The sequence below is a fragment of the Nymphaea colorata genome, chromosome 7, assembly GCF_008831285.2.
Source record: "Nymphaea colorata isolate Beijing-Zhang1983 chromosome 7, ASM883128v2, whole genome shotgun sequence".
NCBI classification, from domain to species: domain Eukaryota; kingdom Viridiplantae; phylum Streptophyta; class Magnoliopsida; order Nymphaeales; family Nymphaeaceae; genus Nymphaea; species Nymphaea colorata.
In genome coordinates this window covers 21,513,056-21,529,331 of record NC_045144.1, presented here as the reverse complement: position 1 = coordinate 21,529,331, position 16,276 = coordinate 21,513,056, and the positions used below count along the sequence as shown (strand labels likewise).

At 39.4% G+C, this 16,276-nt stretch overlaps 1 protein-coding gene across 1 annotated transcript; it reads left to right on the top strand.

Moving 5' to 3' along the window:
* Nucleotides 1-11,493: 11,493 nt before the first annotated feature.
* Nucleotides 11,494-12,383, top strand: LOC116257947 (uncharacterized). Its single transcript, XM_031634972.2, has 2 exons — nt 11,494-11,659; nt 11,941-12,383. The coding sequence occupies exons 1-2, from the start codon at nt 11,566-11,568 to the stop codon at nt 12,150-12,152; spliced, it is 306 nt and encodes a 101-aa protein (XP_031490832.1). The 5' UTR covers nt 11,494-11,565; the 3' UTR covers nt 12,153-12,383.
* Nucleotides 12,384-16,276: the final 3,893 nt, after the last annotated feature.

Below are 16,276 nucleotides of genomic sequence, written 5' to 3'. Positions count from 1 at the left end.
TTCATTTTCTAACAATTGTAGGCAGGCATCATTAGTTCGAGAGAATAGCATTGCAAAAGCATCCCATGCTTCTTTAGGAATCTTAACATCACGTATATGTTCTAGTAAATCATTCTCAATTGATACTTTAATTGCAAATAGAGTTTTCCCTTCTTTGATCATCCATTTCTTATTCGCTTCCTCACCGACAGGAATATTACTATCTGATCCCAAAACTCTCCCATAATTCCTGTCCTAGAAAATACAACCCAATGCAAGATTTCCAATAGCCATAATTGCTATTGTTAAGCTTCTCAATATTATTTAATGCAACCTTTAATAATGCTATAATTTCAGAATATAATTAACCCAATTAATCTCACTACTAAAACGGTTCTTAGACAGAACCTCGCTCTGATACCAGTTGTAGGAAAAAAAATGAATGTGGGTGGGCCCTAGATATGGCTTAGATCCAAACCCAAATTTATGCAGAGAAAAACTAGTAGAGTTTCGACGTCCAGAATAATTCTCAATAATAACTTTGGCAAAGTATACTTTAAAATCTAAACTATTTATTCATCAAACTATATATTACAAAGGATGGCTCTAGAAAACTCACCTCGGCTCACGTAGTAAGCTAAAACACCCAATGCCCTTGAAGCTTCAAACTCGAGTTCACGAAGTGAACACACGAGCACTCACCAGCTCACAAATTAAGCACACACTCAACTCACAATTTTTTTCACACACACTGCACTCAAGCTCATCAAGTGAGCAACCATCCCTAGTTATAGGGAGGAGTAGTCGATGGTGGACGTTTCCACCACATTCTCATTAATTTCTTTTTTTCTTTAATTTTTTTTATTTGTAATCATTACATCCACCGACTTAAAAAAGGAAGAGACTCGTAGCCTCTTGGTTTTTCTCACTCTTCCCAAGAGTCGGGTGATGATTCTCTTCAGAAGCTCCTTCTCCCAAGAAGAAAGTCAATGGCATATATCGCAAGGAGCTACCTCTTGCTCTCCTCCTCTTCACAGCAGTAAGAAGCCTTAAGAAGCCTACTGTCTGCTCAAGGCATCCATTTCTACTTCCTTCTGTTTCAAGGAGTGTCTTTTCTACTTGTTGGCTTGGACTTATTGGAGGACGACCATGGCCATGAATTTCTTGGTTCAACTCACGTCGAGATGCCCAATTTCTTTGAAGATCACAGCTCCTTTTTCATATGGAAACTATTTGAGGAGTAGGCCTCTTTCCTCTCTTTCAGTAGTATATAATACATAGCACACAAAAATTCATGTTTGTGATGCCTATAACAATGATATGTACATTTAATTCATTTATATGATGGAAAGAAAAAGGCTTTCCCTTCTCGGTGAACAAATTTCGAGTTCACATTATCTTCACTTTTTCACTGTTATTTTTCTTCCGTAGTGCATGAATATTTTGGAATTATAGCCATTGATATTCGATGGCATTTCATATTTTTCTTTTTAGTGCACTGTTTTCTCGTATTAAATTTTCGGAGTTAGTTTTATCCAATAAAAACTATCATGTGCATCAAACATAATTAACCATGTTAAATTCTACATCAAACAAAGCATCAAATTGAAAGAAGGAGAAATTTTATTTGTGAAGGAGAAATTTCATTTGTAATTTTTTTTAGAAAAATTTACCATGGTAAATTTACCACTTTAAATTCTTACTATACATCATACGAGCCCTTAGAGTTTCTACGACATTGGGTCATCGTGAAAAAAAAAACGCAGCAGCCAGGCCACTGGCGTCACGGTGCCGAAGTGATAAGCCTCACCGGGCCTTCTCCGGCGGTATGGGACTGGCGAGAACCCGAGGGCAAATTTTTTTTTTTGCATTGGAAGAGGCCGACCCCTCCCCGCATCAGTGGCGCCTAGTGAGGCGTCCACTCACGACATATCGTCGAGCGTTGCCTGCTTATGACATTAAAAAGCGAGTGCTTTGTGCACACCGGAGAGAAAAGGCAACGGCTTCCCTCAATGCAAACCTCAGGGCAACGGATGCCTGTTCGTTTCTTTTTTAATTTTTAATTAAAGGAAATGTCATATCTAAAAGGATTGGACGGGAGACGATATATATATATATATATACCAATTTTAATCTACCTATATAAAAAAAAATAGAGACTTAATTTATTTCTGTGGCATTGGACAATCCATCTACGCGTTGGCCAACTTCTTAAGGAGGCCATGTTGGCCCCCATGCTTTGTTGGTAACTACAGTAAGGTCTATTTTTGCAATATGGCTAGTGTACACCAGAAAATTTTGGCAAAAAAAAATTCTAAAGATATATATGGTAATGCAATCTTATCTCTAGTTACTTTCAATCTTTATGTGCATAGTGATGTTTAGTATATGAATTTCTCACTTTTGATAAAAAACGGTCATAACTACAATATTTTAAGAGTATCTTCTCAGGGTGCATTTATATGTAGATTAGTAATCAAATTGTCACATTCACAATATCCTAAAATAACACAATATCCTAAAATAACATTATATGGCATCTTTTCTAGAACCAACAATCTTTTAAAGTCTCCCATTTTCCCAAACTAATAATGCAGTAGAAACAATATTTTCTCTTCCGAATTATATTATTTCATAAAAAATTGTTGAAAAAGAAAGCACATCTTCACCCCAAAATACAGTGAAAGAGATGACAAGGATATATATACAGGGTCGGTTGATAGCTCCAACCAATCCAATGATCAGAGAGGGAGAGAGAGATGACATAGGGTTTTACCTCATGTCAAGTCCCTTTTTCTCTCCTTCCTTTGTAATTCTAATGTCTAGAAAAATCTGATCAAAACCATCTTCTATATTGTTCTTCTTCTTGCCTAATGAATTCTACTTTTTCATCAGTTCAAGTTTTGCCCGCCAGAATAGGCTGTGCACATATCTTGATCTGATTAAGGAGTACTATTTATCAAATTTTAAAATTTTAGAAGTATCAATATCTAAAAGAGAAAAATATTCCTGAACTATCAATATGAAAATAAGCATTTTTTTTGTCGGCCTGTGGTTTGTGTGGGCAATTTCCCACACCTGCCTCTGCACCAGGTATGAGACCCTCAAGATTGCAAACAACTATATGAGGTGGGCAAGGAAGGCACTGCTTTCAAAAATATACTCCACACAGCAGACTCTGTGCAACACTCTCCATATCCAAGTTTCTATTATGACAGTGAACAGACGCATTTATTAATGTCTGCATTGGGAACCATTACTAAACAAGTGGAAATTTGTTCTTTCTTAAGCTTCTTGGACAAATCAGCAGTAGGAAAAGCAAAAGCTAGAGCAAGCTAGAGCATCTGACCGCTCAACTCGCGATCCATGGTAACTGTGTATAGTAATCCAAGTAATCAGTCTACTCTGTTGTGTTCATTCAAATGGCTTCTCCTTTGAAACCATAAAAACCACCGTGTTCACATATTGGAAGTTTACATGGATGCAGTTGAACTTCACGGCTGCTCCATGTACAACAAAGAAGGAGGCCGTTTGAGTGAACACAGCAGAGTAGATGATGGTGCCAAGCCAGATAAGGAGCCTGAGTATGCATTTAGCTTCTTCCACTTGGGAAACCATACACAGTCGCCATGGATTTTGAATTGAGTGATCAGATACTTCAGTTTCTGCTTTTACTACAGCCACCTTGTCCAATAACCTGGGGCTCCAAATGCCTGTACCTTCCTGGGCACTCTGTCTTCTCTGTTCCCTTTTGAAGTGAGTGGAAAATGCAGGTGATTGAAAATGCAAGTGCTCGATGCAGGACATGACAAGTTTGGAACGCCAGTTAATGACTTTCATCACCCGATTAACCTAAGTTAACCACTATCATGTCCTTACTCCGAATAATTAACTTTTTATCCCACAGATAATGGCACCAATTTTTCATCATGATTAAATATATCTACTCTACCAGTGGTAAATTAATCGGTTATTTGCCATAAAGTTATGTTGTTCCCCTTTATTTTTAAAAATAATATTCAATCTGCCGTCTAATTTAAGTTATCGTCGTGGTTGATAGAAGATCAAAATGATCTTTCTTCTCAATGTAATTGACTTTCATTTAGCTTAATTAGGTCAGCAAAATAGTTCTTACGCGCTTTTTTAGCTGTGGATAAGCTAAGCATGGATCTTGATCCATCGCCAAGGAAAAATGGTAATAAAACAAAAAGTGATTTACTCTCTGTATTACAAAAAAGGTTACAGATTGAGTTGTAAGATGGAATACTCCTCCTGCTCATCTAAAATTGCTATTTAAGGGAGAAATTTTCGTAAGTTAAGTTGGCATATAATTTGTTAACATGTATAATTTGCAAATAAATAAGTTTGACGTGATTAAATTCTAATTTAAACTACTTCATATTAGGTGATACTGGTTGAATTGGTTGGTACTAGCCCCATATGGAGGCCGACACACGGACTAATCGGGTAACTAAACCTCTTGTGTGTGGACTGCCTTGCGGTCCGCTACTTTCCATCACTTTATGGATGATACAATAGAAACTGTTCAAACAGTTGGTTAAAATATGGAAAACTATTGTTAAAAACATGCAGCAGACACATTTCAAATTTTTGGGAAATGTGGCTTTCGTCCTTTTAATGAATCAAACGGCCGTATTTACAATACAACAGAACAAGCTAATGTCCAGATATGTATAAATGCTTCATAATAGAATTTAAAAGAATGGAGCATTGAATCAACGTGACTGCGTCCTTGCATGGGTTCCCACTACATATAGGGAAGGCAGATAGGGGCAGAGCCAGAATTTTTTTCATGAAGGATAAAGGAGGAGGCTGAATTAAAAGTCTTAAATTTTGACAGGGACTGAAATATCATTTTTCAAAAATTTTATATAGGACAAATGAAATTTTCTAAAATTTACATGTAATTTTTTTTAAAAAAAAGTAAGGGCAAGTGCCCCTGCCCTCCATTGGCTCCGCCCCTGATGGTAGATACTTTATTATCCATCAAGCTTTGAATATTACATATTGCAGAGTTCAGAGTTCGTGTGCTTCTTCCAGAGTCTTGGCCCTGCCACGATGCCAACCCGACCTTTCAAGTTCATTAATCATCTTTCCCATGAAAGTATATTCATCCCAACCAAAATTATTATTCAAATTATTATTCACCCATAAGATGCCCTCATATTTTAAAATATCATCAGCCCCGTTATAACCACTGAAACTCTAAAGCCTTGGGCGAAATTCACCATCACAGTCGCTACCAGGTAAGTAAACCCTCTGAAACTAGGCCAAGGGTTAAGCATGGTTGTTGTTAACGGTCATAAAGAGATGTCCTCTTGATGTTTCATGCTCCAATCATTATTACAAATTATATTGTCCATATCGTCTCATAACATGCTACTCAAACCAGATCCACTTTTTCCTTTATCTTCATGCAGGGCGATATAACGATATTTCCATAATCTCCAAATTAGTAAAATAAAAATTTACAACGAGCATCTTTGGAGCCATTTGATTCTGAATTTGCACCCCCTCAACCATTTCTACATCTCTTTCACATAAAATCCATCCGAAATTTTCCTTTCAAACTTTTGACTGAGGAAATTCCAAACAGATTTAGAGGTCTCGTAACTAAAGAATAAATGTCTACGATGTTCAGCGTCCTGCTTCTGTTAATAGTAATAGCACTCAACCTTTGTAGTCTGTCAAATGTAAGTAGACGTTAATGTACATGCCACCTGCTATAATTTTTGTGTGTGTGTAATTTATGAATTTTCCTATCCTCTACCCCTCACAACATGCCGCCTGCTACAATAACGCCGGCCTGATGCATCGGGCGGGAATGGTTAGATGGACATCAAGATGGCTAGAGGATTTCAGCACACAGTCTACATGATTAATTGGAAGAACTCAACTCATTATCATGATAAATATTGTCTCAAGACTGAAGATAGTACAACTTCTAACTCTAATTAGATTGTTTAGTCCAACTCAAATGAAGTTGGACACAATTGGACGCCTATTATAAACAAGAAATAAATTTGATGTGCTTGAAAAATAGCTCACAATTGGACGCCTATTATGCAAGTATGAGAAAAGAAATCCCTGAATGATATTCCGTTAAAACGGCCGCCTCTAGCCTCTTTCATATGCATTCCTTGCATGCCTTGAAACTCCAGTACAACTCTGGTTTCTGATCTCTCCAGCTCAATTGCACACAAAGACTGCCGCTGAAGCAAGAAAGAGGAGGAGGTGAAGCAGAAGAAGAAGGAATGGAGATAGAGGGAGAAACGGCAGAGGGCGACGGCCCTCCGCCAATTCAACCACCGAGCAGAGGCCACCAAATGAAGTTCGCCCTTATTGATTTTGGGTTTCTGTCCTGCGTGGCTGCACTGTTGGTGGTGGTATATCTCTCTGGATCAAGAGTGACTTCCATGGCGAATTTGTTTACATCCAAATTCGGATCGATGTCATGTCATTTCTTAAATCGGACAGTTTGATCTGCTTTCTAATTTTTTTTTTCTTTTTTGGTAGTAGTTGGATATTGGATTTAAATCAGATTTATTCATGACTTCCTTAGGCATCCATTTTGAAGGGTTTTCAATTAAGAACATGTTCTTTAGTTGTTCATGAATTGGATTGAACCTCATTATATTTTTAGTTATCTCTATATTATTGCATTATTTGCTTCTATTGCGTTATTATTTCCGGGAGAAGCTAAGATTTTAGGGGATTGTTGTATCTCTAGAAGATGCCACGTGAATGTGACACTTAAATTTGAAATTAATTAATTATTTATGAATACTTCACCGGTAAATTAATTATTTACGAATACTCCAAGCAACATACTTTTGACATTTTTTTATAAGGAGTGATAAATTCATACACTATATCACATTGCCAAAATTTCAATATATTCTTTGGGCGCAATCTTTTTGGCCTCTTGTTGACGATATTGCAAACCAGACTTCAGATTTGCATGATGGTCATGTATATAAATTTACTGAGCTAGAAATTAGATAATAAAAAACATTTTAGAACTCATGGTAGAGGGAAAGGGTTCGACTTTGAGACTTTGTAGAGTTTAAGGTGAAAATATAACAAAATCATGAAACCATTTATAAAGTATTTTTTCAAGCGAGCAAATCTCAAAATTTAGATCATTTAAAATCCTTCAAATGTTGCTTCAAATTTAGATTGAGGCACCAGAAGGACTAATTTAAGCAGTTAAGGTCAGGCAAACCCATCCTTGCCTTGGCTTTAGTGAGTAATATGCTTTACATGTTCCTCAGTTGATAAATAAGTCTCTTTCATTAAAAATAAAATAAAAATAAATAAATCAATAATCTTGCGTCATGATGGCAAGAGTCTTTCTATCTCCAGATCTGTTACTCTCTTTAGAAAGAAACAACAAGTTCTCTTTTTACTCCGGATTTAAATATTTAAAAAGAAACGACTCTTTTAGTCTTTTAACTTTTTTTATTTTTTGCATTTGTCCTTACAAAAAGTTCTATTTTTTATTTACCGAAGGTATTTTTGTCATCAGATGCATAAAAAAAAAAATCGTGCACCACAAGGGGCCCATGAATCTAATACCAAGCCACATGGCAGACTATGTTGTCAATTTGGTTCCGCATGTATCACTTTTCATAATTTGGTTCTGATCCATGATTTGTAAATGTTGTTTTTGTTATTTAATAAATTAAAATAATATACTATTTTATTTTGGTACGGGTTTACCAATATGGGCAGATACATAGGACAACATGGGAAAGGTCAATACTATCTCAACTGTTAATCAATTTATCTATACATCTTTCTTCCTTTTGCAAACATGTGGGGGGAAGAGGCCCTCAAACCAGACAAAGTTTTGACAACTGGGCTAAGATTTGAAGGAATAATGGTGGGATCCTTGAGATAAGCGGTGGGCCGGGAGACCCACAGCTGCCGGCTCGTGTCCTTTTAGCTGACTTTTCTCCTCCCAATTAATTTATGCCCTGCCACCACAAGAATGGCCTCTCACTCCCAGGCAGCTACCCTTGGCCACTCCCGCTAACTGAATGAAGGCCTGCCACCTTTCTTTAGAAATCCATGCATGGTGGAAAGTAGAGGATCTTCAAAACATCATTCCACAAAATCTGACATATATATCTCAACTATGTGAATGCATGCATTTTTCGAGCTTTTAGTTATCCACCAATTTGTTATGCATAGATATTTGCTTGCACTTAACTCTCCTCCACCGAACCCTAGGGTCTCCTCACCTATTGATCGGCAATTTTGTCATTGGATTTCATCCCCCAAAAATGCAGCTCACAAGTACTTCAAGACGATTAATTTTCATCCCCAAAATGGCATGTCCAGGAGAACTTGCCATTAGGTGGGGACCCATCATTCCCACCTAGAGTGGCAAGTTCCTCTCGACGTGCCATTTTCATGGCAAAGCTTGGTCTCCCACAGCTTAGCTCAAGGGTCCCTCCATTATTCCATCAAAACTTCATACAACCAATGGTATGAGAGAGCCATTTCCCCTGCAAGTTTGCAAAAGGAAGAAAGATATATAGATAAAAGATTAATTAACAGGAAGAATTGAGATAGTAAAAGGATTAACATTGATGGGGCGGACCCCCATTAATTTTTTTCTCTTTCTAGTAAGGTAAACCTTTTGACTAAGTCCGATCATGTCCACTCCTCCAACAAATAGATCATTAAGAGGATGCCATTCTGCACTCATCCAGTCATCCTCCACTAGTTGGTATTCACACTAGCTAGCTGCTACACACAATGAAGCAAGTAATGTCGTTGAAAAACAGGGTTTATTTCCGATTCTAGCTAGTCTTCGGTTACTTTCCTCCAAAACTAAGAGTAGGCATGTCACCCTGCTGTGTGACACCGTACTCTTGGTGTAAAACCGGCAACTTCACGAGAGAGTTGCTTAGCAAGACGCAGCCAACCAATTGATCCAGGACAGATTCGTGTTTGTTAATCTTGTGGTATACAAACACAAGATGCCCAACTTCAACATTATTGAGCCGCAAATTTTATCAACAGGAAAAATGATCACAAAGAGCTTTTCCACTAGTAAAAATATGTTCAATATGACTACATACCAAAAAAAAAAAAAGTAATTGAACAAAAATAAGAAATCAAAGCTTCAGTATGCAGTACAACGAACCACAAAGTTAAACAACAAGCATCACCAGAGTGAAAGTTTCCTGAATGGATAACTCTCATATACAATCTCATGAGAAAGAATCGGGTCATCTTACATTGGACTGCAACGAAAGGGAAGGGAATGGGCCATGGTGTTAACCCCCAGTAGAGCGGAAGCTAGTTATGCACGCCGTGTTGACACAGAATTTTGTGTGTCAGTACTGTTAGCGACAAAAATATCTTTTAAATAAAAAAACAAAGAAACTGAAAAAATAAAAAAATGAAAAGACTTAAAAAGACTTTTTTTTTCAATAATTTTAAAAATGCCCCACATCTTCTCTTCCTCTGGCATGTGTATGTTGCCTGCATCGACCACAACGGAGGCAATTCTGTCAGTATAGCAGCTTACAGGCCTCTTCTCTTTTTGCTCATCCAGCTTTGTTGTCGAGCGTTTGGCACGGCTCTGGCTTATCGAGGCGATTTTTTCTTTCCCAAGAGATTAGCTAATTATTTTACAGTCTTGATGATAGAGGTCACTGATCCATAATGGCGTGAGAGGCATTACTGAGCTGAATGGTATGCGCTTCAATTTGATTGGAGAAGAGACTTTACGAGAGTGCGCGCGTGTTGCATCATAATATATATATATATATATATATATATAACATCGAAGTAACTAGTGGGTCATTTACTGTCGAGCGTCGACCGGAACATGATCCAACAGTGATGATCATAATTCGAAGCACAGGGAAAACCACCCGTCGCTCCTCTCTTTCTCTCCCCAATCCATCGCCGGCGCTCTCGATTTTTCCCTCCTCCTCTGTAACCTTGCACTCCTCCCCATCTTCTCTCAACCCCCTCTCTGTAACCTGCTTTACCCCATTGTCATCTCCCACCCACGCCATCCCACGAACGTTGCCCCCCTGTGCACTGGAGTTGCTACCCATCCTCCATGCAAACCCTCGCTCGTTCCCCCTTTCCTGTTCTTGCTCTTTTTATTTTTTTGTGATCAATTCTTCTGTATATGCATTCTTTTCCTCTTCCGTATAAGCTAGATAGAGACACCGACCAAGAGAAACTGTTGCCTGGCTCAATTCGGCTGATCAAACATTCCTTCAGAACTAATGTCTTGTTAAGAAAGTCGATTGTGAGGATATGATTGCTTTGTGAAAGGTTGATGCAGGAGTTTCATTGTATGAGTCGTGGTTGTCTACAATGATATTTCTGTTATAAGCTCGAATCAAGGCTGTTACCCTCACCAGAAAAATATCTAGCACGAAAGAGGTGATTGGACAATTTTCTTAGTGAAGAACATTCTACGCTGTTCAAGAATGTAAAATTATTTATTCATAAAATTTGTTAATTCTTTTTCTCGTTCTCTTTTAGCGTTGTTTTCATTATTTTTTCAGTATGTCACAGCTTCTACAGACTGACAATTTCATTCCTATATTTCGTTGGTTATAGCTATGGTTTTGCCCATCCCTCAGTACATCGCAACTTTTTTAGTGACGGATAATGTCGTCAAAGCGAGCTTGGTTTTTGTCTCTTACCTAAGTATTTACCAACTTTCCTCGGAATAGTATCTTTCTTCAATATTTGATAATAAAATTAAACATCTTGAAGTACTTGCCATTGGCAATTTTGAAGGGCAAAATCAAATGACAACATGGCCGATCATTAAGTGAGGAGGCCCTAGGGTTTGGTGGCGGGAGACAAGTTCAAGGAAATATATGTGGATACCCAATTACTGGGAACTAAATAATTGCCGTGGTTTTGTGGGCCATGAGAGCTCTACATGCGTGCATTCACAGAGTTGTGATGTATATGCTTGTGCATTATGCTATGAAGATTCTCTACTTCCCACCATGCATGGATTTCTAAAGAATAGTGGGAGGCCTTCATTCAATTGACGGGAGTGGCCAAGGGTAGCCGCCTGCAAGTGGGGAGAAAGAGGCCATTCTTGTGGTGGCCAAACATAAATCAATTGGGAGGTGAAAAGTCAGCTAAAAGGCCGGAAGACCATTCTTGTGGTGGCCAGGCATAACTTAATTGGGAGGAAAAAAGCCAGCCAAAAGGCCATGAGCCGGCAGCTGTGGGTCTCCCGGCCCACCGCTCATTTCAAGGATCCCGCCATTATTCCATCAAATCTTAGCCCAGTTGTCAAAACTTCATCCAACTAATGGTTTGAGGGCATTTTTCCCCGCATGTTTACAAAAGGAAGAAAGATACATTAACAAGAAGCTATGGGAATTGGGATAGTAAAAGGATTAACGTTGTAGATCCTAATTTTCTCTCTTTCTAGGAAGGTATACGTCTTGACTCGGTCCGATCATGTCACTCCTATAAATAGATCGTTGAGAGGATGCCATTCTGCACCCATCCAGTCATCCTCCATTAGTTGGTACTCACACTAACTAGTTGCTATCCACAATGAAGCAAGTTTCTTCCCTGCGCTTCCTCCTCTTTGTTGCCCTTCTCTTGCTGCTCTCTGTGGCTTTTGCACGTAGTGTGGTTGAAAAAAAGGGTATGTTTCCGTTTCTTGCTGGTCTTTCGTTACTTACCTCCAAAACGAAGAGTCTGAGGGAGGAGCGACCCTTGGTTCTTCGCCTGTAACTAGTTTAAAAAAGATCAACCGATCCACAAAGACTAGTAGTCTACTAACCAGACCACCTGCTTGGCAGCTTGAGCGTCGATGTAACCTATAGTTATTCAATAATGTGCCATTTGTGCATCTAGCTAGACATGCATTCGATTAATTGGTTGGCTATACACTTAATTTCCTGAACATTATGGCTATGGATGCAGACGAAAAGAATGCAACGGGCGACTTTACTTGTGGGGTCGATTGCAACAATGGTCGATGCTGCGCATATGGTGAGAACTGCTGCTCCGGCACTGGATGCTGCCGATCTGGTCAGACATGCTGCGGCTATCTTCTTTGCTGCGACCTTAACGAGTATGCTGCGTTCGTGAATGCCCACGCTGTCCGTAGCAGGCCAGCAGCCCTAGCAAACTGAAACCTTCTCATCTCTGATCTGTTATCAACTTGATCATGATGTTAGTACGTTGTAACTTATGGTGCATCTGAATAATAAAGCGAGCATGCTTATTGTCTGCTTGGACAGCATGCATGCAGGGTGTGTACTTCCTAGTTCTTGTTTCCTGCAAAAACCAGAACCAGTGTTTCCGTCTTTCCTCTTTGTGTACTTGTGCAATCGAAATAAATGCACCGATGTTGTGCTTAGTTACTTTAGTTGAATTTGTTTTGTATATGTATATATTCTACAAGCAGTTCATCGCCTCTCACCTTAATTTCTTTTTCCTCCTTTCAAATCTTTCGCTAAGAGAAATCTATTTGCAGTCAATAACGTTGTCTATTTAAGTGCATCCCCTTGGCAACAACAATTCATCCTATCATTTCATTTCAGAAGTTTTACTTATTTGTGGGCATTCAAAATTCCGGGCAATAAGCAGGTTTTTTGAGATTTTTCTCTCCTTTCCAAAAAACCACAAGGTCAGTGCTTCTAATTAGCAGGTTGTCGGAAACAGCCGATGACCAAGTCCGATTCAAGGCTCCCAAATTGGGGTTAACAAGGGACTATGAAATCAGGCAAACAAAAAGCTTTGAAGCATGACAAGGACTTTTGGATAGAAAATATAAAAGAAAAGTATACAAGAGGAGTTGATAGTAATGCATAATATGTGAAATATGGTTAAAATACAGTTTCCGACCAGGCTCAAACACTGAGAGAATGCATGCGAGAGAGAGAGAGAGAGAGATACTTGAAAGAAGAAAACAATGACGAATAATCAATTTGGTGACCGGAGTCAGCCAGAATCATCAAATTTCCGACCGCCACTTTTGCTGCAAAATAGGGCACAACGTGCTTGTCGCCTTTCATTCAATCGACCAGCGTTTTCTCCACAATCAAGCTATCAGCCTGAGATTTTACAGGAAGGACCGCCTATCTGTTGCGGATCCAATGCCTCTGAGCTCGACCAATTTGGTGGCCGGAGTTGGCCGGAATCATCAAATTTCCGGCCGCCTCTTTTGCTGCAAAGCAGGGCAGACGTGCTTGTCGCCCTTGCATTCCATCAACCAGCGTTTTCTCTACATTCAATCTCTCAGCCTGAGATTTTACAGGAAGGACCGCATATCTGTTGCGGATCCAACGCCTCTAAGTTCGACCAATTTGGTTGCCAGAGTTGGCCTGAATCATCAAATTTCCGGTCGCCTCTAGTTTCCTTGTCTCATAGTTCCCTTATCTATCAAAAAACCTGTTACCCTATTTACCACAAGAATCCTCGGTGATTCTCCTAAACAATTTTGGTCTGGCATGTACTCTTTATATTGAGAGTTCATCTTCTCTAAAATTGTATCAGAGAATAAATAAAGGAGAGCTCCCTTTCCGGTGGACGTAAGCATCAAAATGCTTGAGTATTACTGTGCTCTTTCTTATTATACTTCACGTTTTAACAGTCTTTACCTACCTACTAGATCTACTGCAACACCAACGTCAATCCTTTTACTATCTCAACTGTTAATCAATTTATCTATACATCTTTCTTCCTTTTGCAAACATGTGGGGGGAAGAGGCCCTCAAACCAGACAAAGTTTTGACAACTGGGCTAAGATTTGAAGGAATAATGGTGGGATCCTTGAGATAAGCGGTGGGCCGGGAGACCCACAGCTGCCGACTCGTGTCCTTTTAGCTGACTTTTCTCCTCCCAATTAATTTATGCCCTGCCACCACAAGAATGGCCTCTCACTCCCAGGCAGCTACCCTTGGCCACTCCCGCTAACTGAATGAAGGCCTGCCACCTTTCTTTAGAAATCCATGCATGGTGGAAAGTAGAGGATCTTCAAAACATCATTCCACAAAATCTGACATATATATCTCAACTATGTGAATGCATGCATTTTTCGAGCTTTTAGTTATCCACCAATTTGTTATGCATAGATATTTGCTTGCACTTAACTCTCCTCCACCGAACCCTAGGGTCTCCTCACCTATTGATCGGCAATTTTGTCATTGGATTTCATCCCCCAAAAATGCAGCTCACAAGTACTTCAAGACGATTAATTTTCATCCCCAAAATGGCATGTCCAGGAGAACTTGCCATTAGGTGGGGACCCATCATTCCCACCTAGAGTGGCAAGTTCCTCTCGACGTGCCATTTTCATGGCAAAGCTTGGTCTCCCACAGCTTAGCTCAAGGGTCCCTCCATTATTCCATCAAAACTTCATACAACCAATGGTATGAGAGAGCCATTTCCCCTGCAAGTTTGCAAAAGGAAGAAAGATATATAGATAAAAGATTAATTAACAGGAAGAATTGAGATAGTAAAAGGATTAACATTGATGGGGCGGACCCCCATTAATTTTTTTCTCTTTCTAGTAAGGTAAACCTTTTGACTAAGTCCGATCATGTCCACTCCTCCAACAAATAGATCATTAAGAGGATGCCATTCTGCACTCATCCAGTCATCCTCCACTAGTTGGTATTCACACTAGCTAGCTGCTACACACAATGAAGCAAGTAATGTCGTTGAAAAACAGGGTTTATTTCCGATTCTAGCTAGTCTTCGGTTACTTTCCTCCAAAACTAAGAGTAGGCATGTCACCCTGCTGTGTGACACCGTACTCTTGGTGTAAAACCGGCAACTTCACGAGAGAGTTGCTTAGCAAGACGCAGCCAACCAATTGATCCAGGACAGATTCGTGTTTGTTAATCTTGTGGTATACAAACACAAGATGCCCAACTTCAACATTATTGAGCCGCAAATTTTATCAACAGGAAAAATGATCACAAAGAGCTTTTCCACTAGTAAAAATATGTTCAATATGACTACATACCAAAAAAAAAAAAAGTAATTGAACAAAAATAAGAAATCAAAGCTTCAGTATGCAGTACAACGAACCACAAAGTTAAACAACAAGCATCACCAGAGTGAAAGTTTCCTGAATGGATAACTCTCATATACAATCTCATGAGAAAGAATCGGGTCATCTTACATTGGACTGCAACGAAAGGGAAGGGAATGGGCCATGGTGTTAACCCCCAGTAGAGCGGAAGCTAGTTATGCACGCCGTGTTGACACAGAATTTGTGTGTCAGTACTGTTAGCGACAAAAATATCTTTTAAATAAAAAACAAAGAAACTGAAAAAATAAAAAAAATGAAAAGACTTAAAAAGACTTTTTTTTTCAATAATTTTAAAAATGCCCCACATCTTCTCTTCCTCTGGCATGTGTATGTTGCCTGCATCGACCACAACGGAGGCAATTCTGTCAGTATAGCAGCTTACAGGCCTCTTCTCTTTTTGCTCATCCAGCTTTGTTGTCGAGCGTTTGGCACGGCTCTGGCTTATCGAGGCGATTTTTTCTTTCCCAAGAGATTAGCTAATTATTTTACAGTCTTGATGATAGAGGTCACTGATCCATAATGGCGTGAGAGGCATTACTGAGCTGAATGGTATGCGCTTCAATTTGATTGGAGAAGAGACTTTACGAGAGTGCGCGCGTGTTGCATCATAATATATATATATATATATATATATATAACATCGAAGTAACTAGTGGGTCATTTACTGTCGAGCGTCGACCGGAACATGATCCAACAGTGATGATCATAATTCGAAGCACAGGGAAAACCACCCGTCGCTCCTCTCTTTCTCTCCCCAATCCATCGCCGGCGCTCTCGATTTTTCCCTCCTCCTCTGTAACCTTGCACTCCTCCCCATCTTCTCTCAACCCCCTCTCTGTAACCTGCTTTACCCCATTGTCATCTCCCACCCACGCCATCCCACGAACGTTGCCCCCCTGTGCACTGGAGTTGCTACCCATCCTCCATGCAAACCCTCGCTCGTTCCCCCTTTCCTGTTCTTGCTCTTTTTATTTTTTTGTGATCAATTCTTCTGTATATGCATTCTTTTCCTCTTCCGTATAAGCTAGATAGAGACACCGACCAAGAGAAACTGTTGCCTGGCTCAATTCGGCTGATCAAACATTCCTTCAGAACTAATGTCTTGTTAAGAAAGTCGATTGTGAGGATATGATTGCTCTGTGAAAGGTTGATGCAGGAGTTTCATTGTATGAGTCGTGGTTGTCTACAATGATATTTCTGTTATAAGCTCGAATC